We start from the raw sequence: 22,980 nt of genomic DNA, 5'->3' as shown, positions 1-22,980 counted from the left end.
ACTATGTCATCCAGGCTAGTGTGAAACAGAGACCCACCTGCCTCTGCTTCTGGGGTCTGGAATTAAAGGCATGTGTCACCACTTCTGGCATTATCATTTTTGTTTTAATGAAAGTCTCATATGGCCAGGGATGGCTTCCAAATATATGTGGACATGGATGACATGTATGGAGTAATACAGAGCTAGAAAGTTCTCGTCACTGAGGGTTAATAAGCAGAGGAGGCTGTCCTCCACTCTATGGTCAGGTGACCTTGAACCCAGGGACACCGGGGTGGCACACATACTGTCATTTCTTATACCTTATCTCTCCCTCACAACACTAGCATGCTGGGCCAGGTGGCCAGGGAACGAACGCTCAGTGTCCCTTTGAGATACAGGCCTTCTCTCCAGGCCCTCATGTGTTCCTACTCACCACATGTTCTGAATATGACTATAGTCTGGGGTTTTAGGAGAAAGAATACTGGGCACTGAATTGTGATCCTGTGTGACCTTCATCAAATCACTCCACCTCTCTGGGCTTTGCGCAGTGGCATGATTATCAAAGCAGATCAGCCATGGCAAAAGGCTTTGTGACTGGTACTCACAGGGTCTGGCCAGGTAGCCTCGTAGTGGCTGTTTCCTGGAAAGTTTCCCACATTTACACACATGTTTCCTAAGAATGTGACTCATTGTTGCCCTGGGAACAGAGCTTAGGACTCAGAACTGGTTGGAACCAGAGTTCTGGAGGCCCAAACAAGGCTTGGTCACAACGGCTTGAGTGCCCTTGTATCTTTATTTCCTCAGTTGTAAGTTGGGAATGGCCCTGTTCTGGTCGGAAGCAGTGCTATTCGGTAGGGGATAGCAAGTGATTGTCCAGCTTCAGAATGTTACTGAAGGGGTTAGGTATGAGTGGCTGGCACACAGCAGCCATTTATTATCTGGTGACCAGTTTCTTGGATAGTGGATCTGTGAGTATGGGTTGCAGAAGTTGCTCAGTGTCCTCAGCAAAATGCTGACAGTGACTGAGGACATTCTCAAGACAAGAGCAGGCGGTACCATATGAAGGAGTAAAAAGAAACAGTCTCACATGCCTGGGCACAATAGTGCTCTGTTCAGAATGAAGACCCTTAGCATCCTCCACGCATTCATAGAGGCTGTAGAGTGTCCTGCCTGTGCAGCAGGGGATAGGGTTCCCTGAATTTCATGTAGCTCTGGCTTTACCTAGGACAACCCAAAAGCAGTGACTGAAGACTGCAGCTTTGGGGCTGGGGTGAAGACAGGGGTATCCCCAGAAAAAGGTGGCTGACCACACTAGCTGAATGGGCAAACTTCAGGTCAAGTGAGAGACCCTGCATTAAAAAAAAAATAAGGTGGAGAAAGATTAAGGAAAACATTCAGACATTCAGTATCAATATCTGGCCTACACCACGTGTTTCTGCCACATCTGTGAGTGTGCCCATGGGGACTGCTGTGTCCCCACCACATTCATCTTCCCAGAGAGGCACATCTGTGGCTCCCCAGGCAAACTTTGTCAGCCTGCACTGGTGTGGACTTTGCAACCACTCTGTGAAAGGCTGGACATCTGACCAGCACGAGCCAGTGGATTGTTGGTGGCTACAGTTGGAGGCAACAGTTTGCATGTGTTTCTGTGTTTTCTGGTCCGGCTCTCATGTCTGCATGAACACATATGGAATGACCTTCAGTCTGACCTTGAACCTGACCAGAAGCCTCCAAAGAGCCTAGAAGAGCCCAGCCTAGACTCACAACCCCAGGTGCATGAAGATAAACTCTCATCGTTGTAAGCTGTAGACACTTTGTTATACAGCATCATCCTTGAAGTTAGCAACCAGTTTTACCGCCTCAGGCTTCCTTCCATACATCAGACACTAGCAGAATTCAGACCTGTAGTGACAGCAGTAGATGCAGTTATTCTCAAATTCTTTATTGGCATAAATAACTCAGACATTGGATTCTCACTACACATTGCACTAAACACAAGAAACAGCAGGCTTGCCGGCTCATGGGCTCACACACTGTGCAACAGCCCAGGTTAGAAATACTTTTTTGAGAAGTGTAGAAAACTTTATAAATGATCTGTACAAATATACACATTGGACCATCCACCCACCCACCTGCCAATATATCAATCTATCCACCCATCCATCCAGACACCTACCCATCCACTCGCTCACCCTGTCATCCAACTATCAATCTACCCATTCATCCATCCTCTATCCATTCAACCATCCATTCAGCCATTCATCTACCCACCTACCCATCTATCCATCTACCTACCTACTCACCCATTCATCTACCCACTCACACATCCACACACCTATTAATCTAACCATTCACCCATCTATCTACCCATCTATCAACCTGTCCATTTGTCCATCCATCCATCCATCCATCATCTATTTATTCTCTCTCCTGTCCATCCACCCACTTGCATACCCATCCCATCAATGTACCCACCCAAACATCCATCTACCCACCTACCCATCCATCCACCTACCCACTCACCCATCTATCCACTCACCCATTCATTCATCTACCCATCAACCCGTTCTGCTTGTTTTCTTGGATGGCATCATCCAAATATTTTTCTCAGCAACATGTTGGCAACATGTGAAAGAGACAGAGACTAAGACAGAACTACAAAGGGGGAAAGAGTCAGTGGTCCAGAAGGAAATGGGGAACCAGAGTCATATGTCAGCTCATTCTGCAACAGTCAGTACAGACAAACATGGAGAAAACAGTGTGGGCCTGAGGTCCGCAGAGGGCTGTACAAGAATCAGTCTTTATATATAATATATATATATATATATATACACATATATAATATATATAGCATTTATAGGTATATATACTTTGTGTTTAGAAAAAAAGGCAACAGAATAATTTACAAAGAAAGCCTATTTTTTACAGTGAGGGATTTTCCTCAAGTTGGTGACTTGGAGAGCTGCCCACCATGTTGGGACATGTGACCGAAGGGTCTATGGAGCAGACCACCAAGAGAAGATCAAAAGTCGGGGATGTAGGAACAACAGGTCTAGAGTGGGAACCTGGGCTGCAGAACCTAAACTGCCATGTCAAGGCTACTTGCCTGTGGAGCCACGTTTGTATGGCCCCCAATGACAGCCTTGGTTTTAACCCTGGGGCTATGGAACAGGAGGAAAAGCTTCCTGCTTCTGCACAGGCCTTGGTGGTCAGGGGATGGTCTTTCTCAGTTCCCTCTGAGAAGCAGCCAACCCCCTGTACCTGGAAGCTGTTCCTTAGGAAACCGTCCTTACTCACAGTCCCCAGCCATTGGCATCTACATGTGTGAGAGACAACCCTGCTTCTCTATTGCAGCTGCATGTGCCCAGGGATTTCCTGAGAGGTACACTTCGGGGTAAGAGATTCAGTTCAGTGCCAAGATGTCGGAGACTGGGGTGCTATGGAACCACTGTTTATTAATGACGGCCATCCACATGGGGGCCAACAAAGATCAAGTGCTAAGGGCTTCACACAGCTGAGAAAGTCCAAAGTACGCTCCGGCAGAGCCAAGGACACTGAGAACTTGGTGAGGCCCCAGTCAGCCAGAGGAAGTGCGGAGAGAGCTGTGAGTTGAATCAAGTTGAAGCAGGTCTGAGAGTCCCATTCATTTATAGCCCCACCCCAGGGAGTCCTCTAGTTGGCCAAGATGCTGTTTTCCATGCCTCAAGTCCACATACATACCTAGAGGAACAGAAGAAGCCCCACTCTACCAACAAAGCAAATACACTCTCTCCTACATTTTAGGCCCCAGTGTACATTCAGCCTGGGATTCTATGACCCTGGGTTATTGTCAGCCTCTTCAATAACAAATCAGCATCCTGCCCATCACATTTTATTTCTCTAGAGAATTACGTAGGCTGTGGAGGTCTTCCCAGCAACATGTCTCTATGTCCCTGTGTGTCTTCGATGTCCATACTCCAGTGGCCCTTGCATAGTGAAAAGCACAATGTCCAGAGAGAGACCATGGCAAGACTATCTGTGCTGGAGCTTTCTAGTGCGTTCACATGGGTCTGTAGCTCAGGGAGCTGACGCGTCACAGCCCTTTATGAGAGGTGGTATGACAGGCTTTAAGGAGAAGGGTTGGTGACTGATCCATGTGCAACAGACACACCCATGGGTACTCAGTGTCCCACCCTGGGCAAGGTGAAGATGGGGGTTGTTGACCCTCAAGGGACAGAGTCCCAGTGCCCTTCCCAGGAGGCACTTGGTAGCCATGCCTGTCAAATTCCAAAGTGCTTACCGAACTCCATTCTCTTGCAACGCCCACCTTTCCCTCTGTCTCCTCCTCTACTTATGGGTTCCTTGATCTGACTAGAGGTATGATAAAGAGGCTTTCCTTCAGCCACACCCAGATCAGGGACAGAGCAGTCACATTCTATCACTCTGTTTAGTGGCTGTTTCTCTACCAAGGACAGGAGGATCAAGGGTTCAAGGCTACAACAGGAACCCAAGAATTTGACTGGGTCCAAGGTCAACAGCACCAAGATTGATGGACTTCCAATTGGGCCAGTGTGACCTCCCTGCCTGCTTCTCTTCCTTCGGACCTCAGCTTCACCTCAGTACATGGACCACTGGCCACACTCATGTGTATTTATGGCCCCTGTGAGTTCCCCCAGCCTCCTACACAGCATAGACATCTATTTTCATGAGTGGCTGTTACTTGGGCATTGCCCAACACTGGGTAGAGTCAACTCTTGCATCCCTGGACCTAGCATTTTTTATATCCTGGCACTTGCAGTGGGTTATGGAGATGAGTCAAGGCATTTTTAAGACATGAAGAAATAGCCAAGCTAGGTTTTTCCTTTGAAGTACCCAAAAAGAAAGAACTAAGCATTGATTTGAACCATCAGACTTTCAAATCTAAGTACCACAATGTAAATTTCACATAGCCATAAAAATGGCTGCCAGCTCCAAGGAGAAGGGTGGTGCTCGGCAGATGTCAACTTAAGCTAAGTACATGATGGCTACTTTTCATTCTTCCTCAGCACATGGGCAAGAAATGGGATTGGGGCAGATGAAGAGGTGGCCCATGAAAGGTCCTATTGATCACCAAATTGGTTATCTGGCAAGAGACTAAAAAGGACTTAGGGTCAGATCCCTTGGTCTCAACACCTTCTACCACATATCCAGACTTCCCTGGTTGAGCTTCAGAACTCACTGCTTCCAAGCCAATAGGCCTTGCATGCAGCCATCTTTGGGGCCACCCAACCCAGCTGTTCTCTGGTGTGGAAGCTGTCCAAGGGAATAAGTTATTCTCTCTAAGAAGCAAGCAGTTTACTAATGGTTCCAGCTACAGGTTACCAGCTCTCCAAATTACCTAATTGGAAAATAACTCCTATACAGTTCCAGGCAGATAATCCACCAAGGAGAGCCCAAATTACTAGGTTTCTGGAAAATTCTGAGGGATGAGTTCTAACGCTACCCTTGGTTGTTAGAAGGGGCTTTCTGGGGGAACCTTTCTTCCCTTCTTGGCATGTGTAGTCTAGTGCTCTATGGCTACAGTTGGTGGGTTTGCTGAAAGTGATTAGTGATGTCTGTCAAGGGTAGAGGAAAGTGGTAGTAATGTCATACATTCACCCTCCTTGGTATAGATCTTCATCCTTCTAGATGTCTTATGCATAGATCTTTCTAGACTCTCATCCAAATGACCTTATTGGTGTTTCTACATGGTCCACTCTCACCATCCATGTACTGAAGTCCATGACTATGGAGACTCACAGATGGAATGTGTCTGTCATGAGTAGGATTGAGACTAGCCTGGGGAGTCTGGGAAATCTATCTCTGGAGGATCCAAGGTTTGCCACAAAGGAGCCAAGATGATGCCTGCAGTCACAGGAGGGCTGCTGAGAGAGTGCTAGGGTTTGAGTCGTGGCCCAGAGCTCAGAACCGGCCCTGATTTGAAACAGACTCAGGCAGGTGTGTCACTTCAAATGAGGTCACAGTGGAATAAAGGGATGTGATGGGTAATCTTGATTAAGGAATGCTTTTCCAAGGGCTCAAGGAAGGTGTCTGTGATGACGTTTCTGAAAAAGAGTTCAATGTCTTTGACCTAACCTATAATGAGTCCCTGGATGGATTCACAATGTGGCGCTCAAAGGCAGGAGGTGGATCCTTGCTGGTGGACGTAGACCAGTGGGGACATGGGCTTGAGACATCTTACCCCAACTCTTCCCTGTATTTCTCTCTCTCTCTCTCTCTCTCTCTCTCTCTCTCTCTCTCTCTCTCTCTCTCTCCCTGCTTCTAATTGCCATTAAGAACACCCCTCCTGAGCCTTGTACCACCATGATGAATATGCCCTTCACCTTCGTGCCACCATTCGGCCTCAAGACAGATCCAGGAACAAAGGGCCAGGCAGCTATGGACTGAGCCCTCTGAAACTGAGAACCAAAATATTATGGTTCCTCTCTTACGTTGTTTCTCTCAGGCATTTAGTTAGACTTGCAAGAAAAATGACGTACATTATCCTGATTCAACAAGACAAAGTCCACATGAGAAGAGTCGCACAAAGACAGAGATGCAAGGCGGTCAGTGTGGCTGGTGGAGACAAAGGTAGAGATTGGAGGGATGCTTCCACAAGCCAAAGGATGTTGGAGTTTATCACATACCATTACATGTCAGGAGCAACAAGGAAACTGACAGATTCCAGAGCAGGTGGGTCACATGGACATTTTGTTTTGGACGCTGGATCTGCAGGATGGTGAAAAGCCTCTTGGTGTGTGGTAGTTTGTCCCAGAAGCCAACATAGGGTCAAAGGGAGGCTTGGCTTTACCAGGATCACTCTTGCAACAAGACCAGTGTCCAGGAGAGAGGATAGGCCTAAAGAAGACTGGCAAGGCATGAGGACTGTTTGGGGAGTCAAGCTTGGGGCCAGCGTGGGAATGAAAAGCCAGTGATGAGCAGGCGGCAGGTATGGAAAACCCATGACTTCAGCCACCCCCCAGGGCCTTAGTTCAGAACTGAAGGATGACTTCCCACAATGCTCACGTTGAGTCTTTCCCCAGTATCTACTATTGACATCCTCAATGTCACACCCACAGAAAGAAACTTTGAAGAGGTGGGGGGGGTGGAACCCCCAAGGAGATGTGCAGTGTTCTTAGTGTTTGTACAAGAAAAAGGCACCAGAGACAAGAGGTGGCAAGAAGGCTTGGCGGAGACCAACCCAGACCTGGGAGAAATGCGCGTCTGTTGTTTAAGCTAACCTGCATCCAAGGCAGCCTTCTAGTCTAGCTAGCCATGCATCCTGCACCTTTGACACCAAGGCATGGCACTGCCATCTACAAAGTCCACACTCTCAGAAAACAAGAAAGAAGAGGGTTAGGGGAAGCACCAAACAACATCAAAAACCAAAGCAAAGCCCTTGACGCTCTAAGTCTGTCTACAGGGATTTTGTGGTTCACATTCACAGCTATCGGGGTGCAGGCAGCCTGTGGGCTGCAGGCTGGCTAATCTGAGAGTTCACAATAGACTCAAGGCCTTGACTCACCGTGCGTGCTAGCAGGCCCAACACCTGGCCAGGGCAGAGGAACTGTCTGTCCTTTCTCTGCTTTTGTACCTCTACAGGCTGCTTCCTTCGGCCACCAGCCCCTTCTACTCTGTCTGGTTTATTCATCAGTAAGACAGCCCGCTACATCATAGGCCATCCAAGCTGGCCACAAACCAAGCCACAATATATTTTGACTCTATGCGTCTGGGGGATCTCTCTTGCCAATAATAATTTTGTCATTGCTGGGCACAATATGAGACTGATGGGAAATTTGAATTGCATCAAATTTGCCTGAATCATGTTTTTCTTCTTTTGATTTTTCTTTCTTTCTTTTTAAAATCTTCAGATACTAAGAACGTAAAACCCACCTTGCAGCCTGGGGCTTCATGACCCCTGGTTAAGCATGTGGCACTTGTTTGATCTGTGTACCTTAGATCACCATGTAAAACTGGGGACCGCAGATATGGGAGATAAGGGAACAACTCTGTGCATGTTTGTTGGGGAGGACATACAGCATTTGAACATGGGGTGGGAGGTGCCAAGTCTCCTAAATCCATAAAAATTACTTTTCGAGAAAAGGTCTCATAGAGCCCAGGCTGGTCTCAAACTCACTAAACAGTCAAGGATGCCTCTGAACTTCTGATCCTCCCGCCTCTATGACTCGTGTAGGGGAACTCAGGCATGCACCATCACATCTGGTTCCTGTGGTACGAGGGATGGAACTCAGGGCTTTGTGGGTGTTAGACAAGTGCTCTACCCACCTCTTACCCTAGGTATCCTGAATATAACCACCTACTAACAACACTGGGGCATCTAGGACTCCTGTTGGCCAAGAATTCAAGTTGCTACAGAAACAAGAGGAGAGCACATGACAATCTCGCTTCCCCCTCTGACCAGTAAGAGAAAACACACACAAGACGATTCACGGGGCCACTTGGAGTTTCTAGTTTAGCTCTGGAGATGGGTACACAGAAGATGTCCCCACATCAGGCTAGAAAGAACTTGTCAGCTCTCAAGCCTATGCCTCGAGGTTTTGCAACACGAGGCAGGGGCAGAAGCTAGAGGAATGGGCAGCTGATGTGATGGGAACAAGGGACCTTGTACAGAGTGAGAGGCTGGATGGGAGGGAAATGCATCTAACTACACGATCCCCTCACTTCTGTTCCGTTCTACGCAGGGTGGAGGAACACATTTTCACCAGATGCTTTCCTTAGGGAAGAAACTGAATTTCTTTATCCTGAGATTCAAGTGTTTGCACATTAAGGGACTGCTAGCAAGCCAGGGCCCGTTAGCTGGAGGGAGGGAGGGAAGCCAGGGAGGGATGGGACCTGGAGCACAGGTCTCAGTGGGTGTGGAGGTCAGCGAAGAGGAAGAGCAAAGAGCTGAGTCAACTTAACCCGGGGATCCAGGTCCAGTAAGTGGAGGAGAGGCATAGAAGCCAGGAAGGCTGGACTCTCCTGTCCCATTCATGTCCTTAATCACAAACAGAAACCTTATGTAGCCCAGGCTGTCTTCAAACTTGTTATCCTCCTGCCTCAGCCTCCACAGTGCCAGTATTACAAGGAACTTGCCACCATACTCTTTTTTTTTTTTTTTTTTTTTTTTTTTTTTTTTTTTAAGTCTGTGGATCCTTCACAGACTCATGGACCCTAGATTCAGAGTAGGACAGAACCCTGGGAGCTAGGTGACTGGTCATTCCTTGTAAAGAGACACCTGGCTTCCTTGGGGCACCTGGGACTGTGGAGAAATCTCCCTCTCCAGCCTCCACTGGGTCACTCATCTGGGGAAGCGGATGAATGGGTTCCAGTTCCTGGCAAAATCTCAGGTTTCCAGTGGCTCAACCTTCCCTAGCCCTTCTCTTATCTCCTCTCTTGATAGAAAGGTTCATCAAAGATGGGGATGCGTGGACCATAGATGTCCTGATGGGATTAAAGAGAAAGGAGGAACTAAATTCTAGTGCTTAGTAGGTTGCTGGGGGCAGGTCTCAGCCCAGCTCTGGCCACAGGGATGAGTTCAGAAAGGGGCTTGTTAGATGACGATGCAACTGCTAATGAGAATGGTCTTTAGGGATACTGGAGCCCTGGGGCTTGAGCAAATGTATGCAAAAAATGTCTCCAAGATGCAGGAATGCTGAGCCACAGACACAGATGTCACCAGCAGAGAAATGCTCGCATGGGAACAACTTTGTGTGGGGCCCCAGGTCCCCTGGTGTAGGTAGAGGGATTTTAGAAGAGCCCTGCGAAGACTTATGGATATCATAGGGTAAGTTTTTCTCCAAGTGTGACCACTGTCAATCAATCTTCCTGCTTTGCAAGCAGGCTTGGCCCCGGGGACAATTCTGTATGATTTGTCCATCCTGCTACCTCTGCTAGTTCAGTGCTTGGGGACAGCTCTTCCTCTTGTGTCAGGTCTGATTGGGAACACAGATCAGTGACCTCAGGACACTCCCTTCCACTCGCTGTGTACCGCCCATTCTCAGCATCCCTCAGGCAGGAACCTGTGGCAGGGAGGGGGTGGGGCAGCCCAGCACAGCCCAGGAAAGCTTCCCTTTTGGGTGGGGAGAGAAGAGAGTCATGGGAGCTGTAGAGTAGGTGAGGGGCACAGGGTCCTGAGTGGGGAATCCACTCAGAGGACTCAGCACCAGGCCGCAGCAGAGACCTCGGACCCTCCACATATACACACCTCCCCATCCCACCACCTCACCCCCCGCAAGGGACTCAGTGGATGAGAGAGAAGGGTACCTCTGTAAACAGTCGCGCAATACCCACGTAACCCATCATTCACACACAGGACTGCATCCATCATAGTGAGAGAACCAACTCCAGCCGTGTCAGCGCCAAAGAGGGAATGTACCAGAACTCTCTTGCCTCAGCCCCTGATCTCAGGGCTTAGACTTTGCAGGGGGGGGGGTTGCCATGAATGATGGGGAACCATAAAGGCCCCCCAGATGTCCTATCAGTTGAGAAGCTGTGGTGTCCTCCAGTTGCCCAGGTGAAGATGGGCTGTGCGGTGAGCTAGAAGGATGTTCTTATCAAACAGGATGAAAGTGAAGCCAAGGGACTGGTCCCCAGAGAGGGCCCAAGCTAAAAAGACACACAGGACTGCCTAGCAACCTTCAGAGTTGCTTGTCCAGGGGCTAGCAGTCACTCCCAGCCTCTAAAAACAGATGTTTGCAAGCCTAGCCTACCCCTCCCCACTCTGACCTCGGCCTGGGAGCCTTGATTTGACAGAGCAGCCATGCTGTTCCTGATTCCATCCCTGTCCTATGTTCTGAGATAGCACAGCTGGAACACTCCATAGCTGGACAGACTTGTCCGAGTGGAAAGAAAGCTGGTGGCCCTGTCCACACGTAGACACACACGCACACACGGCCCACAGGGCTGTGTGCCTTGGTCTCCACAGCCTGGAGGTGTCGTGTTCATCTGCAGCTCCCTGTACCATGCACTGGACCCTCACTAGTCCAGTCTGATCCCAGCTCGGGGGTCCCTGCTCCTGCGTGCAAGTCCAAGATGTGATCAGCTTTCATGGCATCCGTGTCCTCACACAGGTCTCCCAGGCTGGGCTGCGTCGTGACCCCCTTGGTGGTGAGGCTGGGTCTCCTGAGCTGGCAGAGGGCAGAGCAGGGAGGAAGAGGTGGTTTGGGGGTGAGTCCATGTGTCCATGGTCACAGCCTGGAAGGGAGAGAGAAGAAACAGTGGATAAGAGGGATATGAGTCCCATCATGCCATCTTTTACGTGCTAACACCTTGTCCGAGAGTGACTTCTGGTGGGTTCCCAACCTTTCCAAGCAGAAGGGACTTCTACTGACAAAAATCCTTCTCTAACCAGACTCTGGACTGACTGATTCCATTCAACCCTGGAAAAATGGTTTAGCTGGTGGCATTTTATATCCTTTTTTCCAAACCAAAACTGAGGATCAGGGAGGTTATGTGCTTTGCCCATGGGTGCACAGCTAAGATCAAGATTTGAACACAGAACGCCCTCACTACAGCAGGTAGTCCAGACCTGTGCCAAAGACTTGAGTGACATCGGCAGACCCTCAGGATCACAAATATCTCTTTAGCATGGGCTCTGATTCCCCTGACAAGAGTTCAACACACACAGGGATGAATAACGGAAAAACTGGATGCAAAATTCCATAGGATTTCTAGCATCCTGGGACACAGGACCACACTTATTCTCTGTTTCTGCCTCTTTAGTCTCTGTCTAGAGAAGAACCTAGAAAACCAGGCTTCCTGCCTCCTCCTCACCCCGTTGGTGAGTTTGGGCCTTTGTGCTCAGTTGAATGCTTTGGGCCACTAGGTGCTGGCCCAAAAGACCTTTGGCTTTTAAAGTGCCAGATACTCTGAGCACTCTTAGAAGGCAGAGTGGTACCTGTATGCACTGCCTCCCACCTGCTTCTTGCATGACTAGCTCTACGTGCCACCAGGCTGCCAGTCCAAGGCTCCTACTCCCTCCTGGCACACAGTAGCTGCCAGAGCAGAGTGAACATTGGTTATCTGAGGCGCACAAGTCCCCAGTGCCAAGCACATGACCTTGCTGGGCCCTCACGGTAACCCTGCTATGGGTTTCCCTGCCCCCAGTGTTCAGAGTATGATATTATACATAGCTATTAATGGCAGAGAGGAAATTTCAACCTTTGTCCCTCTGATTGTGGACTCTGCATTCTTTTAAACTGCCCAGGAAAAGGGTGAGCCCCTGGGATGAGAAGCATTGTGAAGATCAGAGGCAGGACCGCCTCCAGATGCCAAGCTCCTGGGACTCTGGGGATCTTCATGGGGCTCCATGGCACACCAGCACCTACCCATCTGTGTGCAGCCATGCCTGGTGAGCAGATACAGCAGTGCTATGTGTGCTGTGCATGTGTGTGCATGTGCCATGTAGTATTTCTGTGTTTGTACCTGAATTTGCCTACATGAGCAGGCTTAAGGGTGTACTTCCATAGAATGTTCCTATGTATGGAGGGGTGTGTACAACTGAATCCCCCCTCCCCCGGCCGCCTCCCTGCGTAAGTCTGTGTGGAGCACTGTTTCTGTGTTGGTGTGTGTGTGTGTGTGTGTGTGTGTGTGTGTGTGTGTGTGTACCTGAGTCTGTGTGAGCTTTCCTATAGGATGGCTATAGGAAATGATGCCCTCTAAGTAGTCTCCCACTCACCTTCAAGTGCCATCCAGCATGGTGTCAGGCCTGGGGAGGGATCCCAGGGAGAGATGTGTGTTCTTGGTCTTGGGGAAAGCAATGGATCTACAGCTACTAAGGTGATGGCAAGGAGGGGCATGGACCCTCCTAAGTAGGAAGCAGATGCAAAGGAAAAGCTGGGGGGCCCTTCCTGTCTCTAGACTTTTGCAATGGAGGATTCTGGGAGCTAAGATATGCCATGCAGGGGGCAGGTGCTGGCTCAGGTGGGAGGAGCCCTGTTAGGAGTAGGTTTTCCCTGCCGGCCCGCCCGGTCCCAGAACCGCGCCAGCCACAAATATCACACTGAGGCGCTGCATTAGATATTAAGCTGTTGGCCAGTTACTAGTGTTTCTTATTGGCTATCTCTGTCTTAAATATTAACCCATTTCTATTAATCTAAGTATTTTCAGGTGGTCTCATCTTACCGGAGAGAGGGGCTGGCATTCTGCTCTCTCCGTCCTCCATCTTGACTCTCTTCCCTCTATACCTCTCTCCTCCTCCTCGTCTCCTAGTCCCGCCTATCTTGCTTTCCTATTGGCCAACAGTGCTTTATTCATTAACCAATAAGAGAAACATATTTACAGATTGACATCTCCCATCACAGCCCTGTAGTTAGTTGGCTTCATAGTGGAGACCCAGGTCACATGACAGCTGCTCAGACTGTGGTAACTGTGCCAGCCACAGGCAGACTCTGGGGCCTCAGTGTCATTGCGGGCTCCCCTGCAAAGACACTGGTACACAAGCGTGGTGGTGTGGTGGTGGGTGCTGGGGGTTAGAGGGGACAGCAAAAAGGAAACAAAGGTCAAAGGGTAAGCAGTGGGGGAGGTGCTGAGGGGCACACATACTCTGCAGACTTCCAGAAATGTCCTGGGTGCGACAGGCGGCGGTTTCGCTTTGGCAGTTTCTCTAGCATGTCCATGAGCTTGGTGAAGGTAGGCCGCTCTTCCTGTTCGAAGGCCCAGCAAAAGAGCAGGATATCCTAGAAGAAACCAGTAAGCCTTAACTGGACCTAAGTGGTGACTTTACTGAGTCCTCATCCAAGTCTCAGTACCTGGGCATTGCTCTAGGGCTAGCCATTTGTCTGCCCATCTGGTCCACTTCACATCTCTCCATCATCTACCCTTCCATCTATTTACTATCTGCTCATAAACATAGCCATCTCACCCACCCACCCACCTACCCATCTACCCGCCTACCCATCCATCTTCTAATCACTAGCCACCAGCCATCTACCCACTCATATATACAGCCTACCCACCCACCCATTTACCCATACATCAATCATCTAATCACCAACCAGGAGCCACCTACCCATTCATATACACAGCCATTCCACCCATCCATCCATCCATCTGCCTACTATCCATTCACATCAACTCATTCATTCATCCTTCATCTAGCACCCATTCTTCCATCCATTCATCCACACATAAATTATCCACTCTCTCATCCATCTCTCCACTCACCATCCATACATTTCATCCAATTATTCATCTACTGTCCACAAAGCATGAATCCTCATAACCATTCCTCTACATGAATTCACTTATTTATCTTCATCTCTCATCTACCTATCCACCCATACATCTTTTCCCTCACTCTCCCTCCATCCTCTCTTCTCATTTACTTGATCAACCACTCTAGTAAGCCAGGGAGGCCCGTTGCTAGAAGACTGGAGATATTGCAAGGCCAATAGTAGCTGCAGGGAGTTTCTTGACATTTTCCTTGAAAGTGAGGAATAGAAGGAAATCCTGAAGTCTCTAGCTACATCCCACTTGATTAGCAGGTGTCCCTCAAAGTTATGGAGGAGAAAAGTTCATTTCTATGTATCCTTGCCCAGGTCCTGATGAACACCTGGGGTAATTACTGCTTCCCTGACTTCCCTGTCTTCTGACCAAAAAAGGATGACCCTCCATCCCCACTGTGTTTCGGAGGAAGGGTTCTCATTTACAGTCTGGCTTTTGTCTAGCATACTCTGAGTTAGTTTAATACTATTGTTGGATGCAAGTAAAAAAAAATAAATGAATGCTGATAGTTTGTGATATTTTAATGAACAATGTTTAAATAGTTAACAGACCAGGTATTCATTGATTTTTATCTAAAACAGCAATCCATTGCCAGCAGGTTGATCAAAGTGTTACTGTGCCCCTGGTGACAGGCACCTGGAATTGCAGGCACAGTGCTAAGAATTTGCCCATAAGCTCCAAGCAGGTCAATTTTTTTTTTTTTTAAGACATTCTCTGGGAAAGCCTACAGAGCCTACACACACAGGACCAAGAAATCCCAGGACTGTGTCTCTCACGGGACTTACCGAGATTTCTTTTCCCATGCCAATCTGGCTGAGGTTGGGTTTCATGCCTGCACCCATCTGCCAAATTATTGCCTCTGCTGGTTGAGTCTTGAATGGCCACTCCCGGGCGTGGAGCTCATACCAGATGGTTCTGTTGGGCAGAGGACACAGTTAATGAGGCATTGCTGTGGGGTGCCATTCGTGAGCCAGGAGCCCCCTCTTCACCCACCACACAATCAGAGGTGGCTAACCTCCAGGCTAGCCGTCCCCATTGTAGGCTCCTCCCACGGACTGCTATTTTGTCTAAAACCCTCTTGAAGTCAGTCATTAGGTTTGTTGTATCAAAATACTTTTTTTTTTCAGTGCCAGTATGGATACAACTCTACCTGAATACTTTAACACAAGGTGGTGGCTATCTCTGACCTTATACTCGCAACACTAGGAAACAACTGCATTTGAATACTTTATTCATGAGGTTGTTCTCTGTGGCCTTACATATAACACTGAAAAGGGTAGAAATAACATAACATCTCAGTAGTAACCTGCAGATGTATGTACTATAGTAACTCCTTAAAATGAAACAATGAAAATGTTCGCAAGGTATTTTGCTGGCATGAAAAATTCTCAACAGATCACTGTAAGCATAAAAAATAGGATGAGGAATGTATCCAGGGTCTTTAAAAATATTGAGATGTATGCCTGGGTTGTGGGGGGGTCATGAAAGCCAACGATATGCCCGTGAGGAGTAGTGGGATGGGGAGCTGTCACTTTCATAGCTGTGCAGTGTAAGGACAAATCATACAGAGTGGCGGAAAGAAACATACGGAGACTGTGGTGTGATGCAGACTTGCCTGTCTATGCCAGTGAGATGATGCAGTGCAAACCACGCCTTCTCCTGTGCCCGTGGAAGGAAGGGTGTCTGTGCGGGATGCCAAGCATCCGGACACAGGGCTAGGGTTACTCCATGGATATTTGCCACACCACATCTCCCATAAATCACAACAATGCAACAAAGGGACAAAGGATGCCAGCGGAGGTCTTGGCCACGGATTAGATGATGGCTGGATGGCACATAAATAACACTGTGAGGCACCGTCAGTGGTGAGGATAGTGACGGATGAGCTGGGGCGGCTGGCATGTCACTGAGCTATACTGCGGCCAACAGTCTCTGTTCCCTGAGAAGCAACGTCTTTTGTTTCAGGAAATATCTCAATAAAAATGGCATTTCCTCCTCCACAAGGAGACCTCTGGACTTCTCCTTCTCTCTCTCTCTCTCTCTCTCTCTCTCTCTCTCTCTCTCTCTCTCTCTCTCTTTCTCTCTCCCCCTCCCTCTCCCTCTCTCCTTTTCCTTTTATCTTTTCCTGAGACAGGGGTTCTCTGTGTGGCCTTGACTGTCCTGTAACTACCTCTATAGACCAAGCTGGCCTCGAACCCACAGAGATCCACCTGCCTCTGCCTCCTGAGTGCTGGGGCTAAAGGTGTGCACTACAACATCCTTTTTCTAAGGGACATAAAGCCACTCTGGCATTCTCTTGACTGACCAAGGACTGCGTTAACTCACGATGAAGACGTGCCCATGAAGAAGGCAAGTTTGCTTTATTTAAAACTTTGCTTCATTTTTAATTAAGTGTATGCGTGGATATATGCACATGACTATGGAGGCCATAAGAGGGTGTCAGAGATTCTGCAGTTATAGTTGTGAGCTGACTGATGTGTGTGCTGGGAACCAAACTTTAGACTTCTGGAAGGCCAACAAGGACTCTTAACCATGCAGTCCTAGATAGCCTGGAACCTACTGAATCATCTCTCTAGACCCTAGGTTGCTGCCCAAATGTAAGATGAATAAGGACAACAACACACATGTTAAAGTTGACAGGGGAAGCCCAGGAGGCCTCAACTCCACACTAAACTCTACAGGCAACTAAGGCATGCAGAGTGTGGGAGAAATAGTCTTCCCCAAGGAAGAGCACGCCAATGGTCGGCCCTGAAGACACACACAAATAAGAGTACACAGACTGAGCAGGCTATATTTAGGGATACAAATGTATATGCAAGAATGCATGCAATAACGATTAATGGAAAGAAGCCATGCATTTGGAAGGTGGGGTTTATGGTAGGGTTTGGAGGGAGGATAGGGAAGGGAGTCGTGATGTAATTATATTATAATCTCAATTTTTAAATTAACAATAAGTAAATAATAAATGAAAAATCCTCCCTGCATTTCATTTCCTTTGCTTCTGGGGATGGAACCAAGTGCCTCGTGTGTTTCGGTTGCGGTTAACCCCTTGTATCACTGGCTTCAGTGTGGAAGCATGAAGCTCAGTTTGATTGACAGTCTTTGGGGGAATGTGGGTTTGGCCTGGCTTTGAATTGCTGTCGAAGGATCCAGAGCCCCGTACATGTCTAAGCAAGCACTCCACACTGAACTTCACGCCTAATACTTCATATCTTTTTATCCCAATGCTTGGCCTGGTTGGCGACTGGCTGGTCCTGGTGGACCGTCCCCTGCCTGGGGTAGCTGAGTGCTGTGGACAGAGAGGGACTGACCAGGAAGTGTGCCTTTCACAACAAACCAAGTAACTCAGAGCATTGGCCAGTCGGTCACATTTAGGGTCCATGTCTCCTCTCCAACCCCTCCATCCAGGGCCCAAGAGAAGATTCCAGTTTAATGATGTTTTTCTGTCATTCTCTTTCTTGTGCACATGGGTTCATGTGGGCATATATGTATGTGTGTCTGTGCTTATGTACCTATGTGCACATGTATGTTGATGCCAGAGGTCAACCTCAGCTGACATTCTTTAGCTATGTTCACTTTGCTTGAGACAAGATCTCTCTAGGTAACTGTGGCTGGTCTCAGACTTACTGTGTAAACCAGACTGCCTTTGCACTCCAGAAATCTGCTTACTTATGGCTCCTGAGTGCTGGGATTAAAGGCATGTACTGCCATACCCAGCTCTTTTTTTTTTTTTTTTTTTTTTTTTTTTTTTTAAAGACAGGGTCTCTCACTGACCTGGAACTCATCAATTCATCAAGACTGTCCCGCGGGCTCCAGGGACCCACTTGTCTATTCTTTCCCAGATGCTGGGCTCACAGGCACACACTACCATACCCAGCTTTTTTTTTTTTTTTCTTTTGTTTTTCAAGACAGGGTTTTTCTGGTTGTCCCGAAACTAGCTTTGTAAGCCAGGCTTGTCTCAAACTCACAGAGATCCACCTGTCTCTGCCTCTCAAGTGCTGGGATTCAAGGTGTGCACCACCACTGCCTGGTCATACCCAGCTTTTTATGCGGGTTCTGGGAATCGAACTCAGGCCCACATGCTTGCATGCCACACACTGAAGACTGAGCCATCTCCCCAGTTCCTGTGAAGGTTTTATTAAGCTTAATCTGCAATAGAGAGAAGCAGGGTTTTGAGTATGGTTCACTCCCAGGTCTGTGGGTTGCTGCGTCCAAGCCACAGATTTAGGGTGGTCTTGGTCCGAATCCCTGCTCTGCCTCCAGTTGCTGCACAGCATGGCACAACCATGTGGCCTCCCTTTTTCCACCGGTCGATCCAGGACAGCATGGCCCCCACTTGGGAAGATGTTTGTGAAGACAGTGTGCTCACTCACTCTCTCTCTCTCTCTCTCTCTCTCTCTCTCTCTCTCTCTCTCTCACACACACACACACACACACAGAGAGAGAGAGAGAGAGAGAGAGAGAGCTCAGCACAGCGTTCAGTCCATTTCTAGCAGCTTCTTTATGCTCTAAATCATTCCTGAACATGAGGTTCCCTGGCAACGGGATGCTCCTAATTGGTGGGAGTCCAAGAGCACAGGGTCCGTCACAATCCAACAGTGTCACCAATAAAAGGCTCATTAAAACTTCCTTCCTAACTCAACTTTTCAGAGAAAAATTCACTTTGAGGAGTAAAAAAAAAAAAAATATTATAGATGAAAACTCTTGTGGGAAAGCAATTACTTACTCTAGTACATTTTGTTAATTACATTTCTTTTTCTTTCGTTAAATTCACAGTAAAAATAAACCAACTTAATTACTGCAATTTGGTTCCAGATAATGATATATAACTAGATAAAGATTTGGGAATTAACTAGTTAGACCAAGTGATGGCTTCTCAAGGGGCTCAAATGATGGGCTCTGAGGATTGAAGTCTTCTTAAAATGCACAGTTGGGGGCCGGCAGTGAGGGCACAGTGGGGTGCTTTTCTACAGGAGGCTGACTGCCTCTCTAATGCGCCCCAGGATGACAGATCTAATTGCACAAATCTACAACCTTGCAGCTTCCATGGTCAGCGTTCCCAGCACTGTCTCCCACCCTACAAATCCATCCCACAAATAAAGCAAGGAGAGCACAGCTATTTATGGGATGGGGCACAGCTATTTCCTGGCTGCATTTTCTCATCTGGTGGCGGTGGTGTGTGTATATGCATGTGGTAGATGTGTTCTTGTACAAAGGGCACCTAAATATGTGTGGAGATCAGAGATCATGTTGGTATCTTGCCACAATTTCTCTCCACCTTCTTTTTTTTTTTTATTTTTTATTTTATTTTGAGGCAGGGTCTCTCACTGGGCCTGAAATCACTAATTCACCTCGGCTGGCTAGCCAATGAGCTCTAGGGACCCAGCTGTGTCTACCTCCCCTGCGCCCACCCACCCAGTTCCTTATGTCATCAATAAAGTTACAAATTCATGTCCTTGTGATTGTGCAACAAGCACTCACTGGCAGAACCCTCTCCCTAGACCCTTCTTCTTCATCGTTTCCTCCTTCTCCTTCTCCTTCATCGTCTTCATCTCCTTCTTCTTTGCCTTTGTCTTCTTCTTCCTCTTCTTCTTCTTATTAATTGAGGCAGAGTCTTAATCTATATCTTAGACTAGCCTAAAAACTGGAAGTAGTTTTCCTGCCCCAGCCTCCTGCATGCTGCTATAGTCACACCTCCTGCATGCTGGCTATGGTCACACCTCCTGCATGCTGGCTATGGTCACACCTCCTGCATGCTGGCTATGGTCACACCTCCTGCATGCTGGCTGTAGTCACACCTCCTGCATGCTGGCTATGGTCACACCTCCTGCATGCTGGCTATGGTCACACCTCCTGCATGCTGGCTATGGTCACACCTCCTGCATGCTGGCTATGGTCACACCTCCTGCATGCTGGCTATGGTCACACCTCCTGCATGCTGGCTGTAGTCACACCTCCTGCATGCTGGCTATGGTCACACCTCCTGCATGCTGGCTATGGTCACACCTCCTGCATGCTGGCTATGGTCACACCTCCTGCATGCTGGCTATGGTCACACCTCCTGCATGCTGGCTCTGTCTCCTGGCTGGACCATCTGAGTGCTCCCCCTCACATCCTGCACCTATGTCTTCATCTCATCCTTCTGCGCTTCTGAGGGCTTCCCATTCATCCCCATGGCCGCAGTTGCTATTTCCTAACTCACAGTGCAAGGGAATTCACCCACCTCCGCTAATCATCTCTAAGGCTGCCCAAATTTCACTGTGGCCATACCCAACTCCTTTGCACGACACAACCATACCTCGCTACACCACTGTCCTCCTGCGTGCCCACGGCAGCTATCTCGGGACCTGTCAGTAAGCCCCAGCACACATACCCTGTAAAGGCCTCTTTGTTCGGAGCCCCCCCCCCCCCCGCCCACAGCTTCTGATTCATGGGATGACCAACACCTCCTTATGTGCCGGTCACCCAGCCTTCACCAAGCCCTTCTCCACTCAGTTATCTGCAGAGAGCCAGACTGGTATGGTTGACTGTGGCTCCTGTGGCAATCATGTCACTTGCCTGCTTTATAACCATCAATGGCTGCCTAGCACCTTGAAGACGAAACTCCTTCACTCCACCGTTAAGTCCACGAAGAAGGTCTGCACTGCTTTCTTTAGTCCCCCCCCCCCCCAGCCTCATTCCCAACTGGACTTTTCACCCATCGGTGCCTTCCCCATTGCCACTTATTCCTCCGCTGTAGAAGATTTACCTCTGCTCTGGAGCACCTGACCCCCTGCATCTACTCTCAGACTCCAGCCTACCAGTCACTTCCTGCTAGAGGCCCCCTCACCTCCCAGGTCGGCACTGGAATTCTCTTTAATCCCCCCCCCCAGTCCTAACTTCAACCCAAGTGCAACATTACACTGTTCCCTGGAATGCCACAAGGCAGACCTGAGTGACAAGTGAGGTCAAGGCAGGATCGCATCTCAGAAGCATAGCACTTGCTTTGCATGCACAGGACCCCGGGTCTCAGCCCCAGTAGCTTGAAAAGCAGTAGTCAAAAAGTTCTGAAACTCCTTCCTTCCTGAAATGGCAGAGATAACATTTCCGTCTTCCAGGGTCATCTACACTCAGTGGCTTCCCTACAAGGCGCACATGCTAGAAGGAGACAGCGCTTTCTGAGTAACTGTAGTTGTTCACCTACACAGCATATTTGTGAGCACTTCTGAAGTCAAAGTTGTAAGGTGAATATGTGAATTGCCCTGGTTTCCATCATTATGCAAAGTACACACCTGTACATGTAAACACATCATTCAAAACGAAAGCTTTAACAAATATGGCGGCAGTGATGCCATGTTACTCCTCAGACTTAGCTCATAGTTGCAACAAGGCTTTTAGCTCCACAAGGCTTTTAGCTCCCCGCTACGTGGAGCAGCCTCCACATAGCAGAGTGAACTGCATTCCACAGTTGAGGGAGCAGGGGTAGCCATGTTGGAAGTGGCCCATTGGCACTTGATACACATTGAACACTGTAACAATGTAACAATGAACTGGAATACAATGAACAAATAGATGAATGAAAGAATGAATGAATGAATGAGTAGGGTAACTTGCCATGGCCTCATAATCTGAATCAAGGCATGCAAGTGTGCTACAGTTATTCTTTCTACTACATTGCCCTCAGGTCCCCCAAGTTCACTCAGAAATCTTACCACCTTGTCTTTACCAACATGTGCCTGACTCTTCCAAAGGTGTTGCTAGGCAGTGGCTCTACCCATGCTGTGGAGGTCAAGGGCCAGGATGTGGTTCACTTACCCAAGTGCAAAGACATCTGAATGCTTGGAGAAGGGTAGCTTGTCCTCTTCAGTGTCAGGGGACAACTGGCGGATAATCTCTGGGGCCAAGTGGCACAGCCAGCCATTCTGGATGCGTAACTTGTCTTCTCTCCTGCGGAGGAGAAGCCCGGGTGAGACTTGTTTCGTAGCACTGACCCCAGGTCCTGGAAACACTTCTACCAGCTTCCTACCCTCTCCAAGGGTGTTCCCTGGCCCTCAGTATGAGGCTGAGACCCAGGGTGAGGTGCAGGGAAAGGGATGATGGAGGCCAGTCCAAGTCTCTGGGCCATTTTTCTCATCTTCACTGGATGATGGGCATTCTTGTCGTTCCTACAAGTTAGTTGTGCTCTGCAGTCTAAGGTTGCCTCTAGGGAAACTGTCCTGACTTGTTTCCTGTGTCACCTTGACACAAGCTAGAGTCATCAGAGAGGAAGAAGCCTCAGCTGAGGAAATGCCCCCATGAGATCCAGCTGTGAGGCATTTTCTCAGTTAGTGATCAGTGGTGGAGGGCCCAGCCCATGGTGGGCGGCGCCAACCCTGGGCTGCTGGCCCTGAGTTCTATAAGAAGGTGGGCTGAGCAAGCCATCTGTAGCAAGTCAGTAAGCAGCACCCTCCATGGCCTCTGCGTCAGCTCCTATCTCTGGGATCCTAACCTGTTTGAGTTCCTGTCCTATTTCCTTCAGTGATGACTAGCAATGTGAAGTGTGTGTGTGTGTGTGTGTGTGTGTGTGTGTGTGCTCTTGACACATGCCTAGAGGTCAGAGGACAAACTGCAGAGACTGGTTCCCTTTTACCATGTGGGTCCTCCTTGCAAGCACACTTGCGAGCTGAGCCATCTCATCAGCCCCAAGGATTGAACTTTACATTTAATTCCACTTTAAATTTTTAATTGTATCTAGTCTCTCTCTCTCCTCTCTCTCTCTCATGCATGAGCACGCATACACATACACACACACACAGAAAT

General features: G+C 48.6%; 1 protein-coding gene across 1 annotated transcript in view; it reads right to left on the bottom strand.

Annotated features, from left to right (window-relative positions):
• Positions 1-11,075: 11,075 nt before the first annotated feature.
• Ksr2 (kinase suppressor of ras 2) overlaps positions 11,076-22,980 on the bottom strand; it is a 313,418-nt gene continuing 301,513 nt past the window's right edge. The window contains exons 17-20 of the mRNA XM_051176529.1: positions 21,997-22,128; positions 14,988-15,117; positions 13,522-13,655; positions 11,076-11,172 (exon numbers count right to left, since the gene is read on the bottom strand). Of these exons, the coding sequence (XP_051032486.1) occupies positions 11,166-11,172; positions 13,522-13,655; positions 14,988-15,117; positions 21,997-22,128 (403 nt within the window). The 3' untranslated portion in view covers positions 11,076-11,165. The remainder of the gene's footprint in view (positions 11,173-13,521; positions 13,656-14,987; positions 15,118-21,996; positions 22,129-22,980) is intronic.

Source organism: Phodopus roborovskii, unplaced genomic scaffold (assembly GCF_943737965.1).
Source record: "Phodopus roborovskii unplaced genomic scaffold, PHOROB, whole genome shotgun sequence".
Lineage (NCBI taxonomy): Eukaryota > Metazoa > Chordata > Mammalia > Rodentia > Cricetidae > Phodopus > Phodopus roborovskii.
The sequence above is the reverse complement of the archived record's forward strand: the minus strand, read 5'-3'. Positions and strand labels throughout refer to the sequence as shown.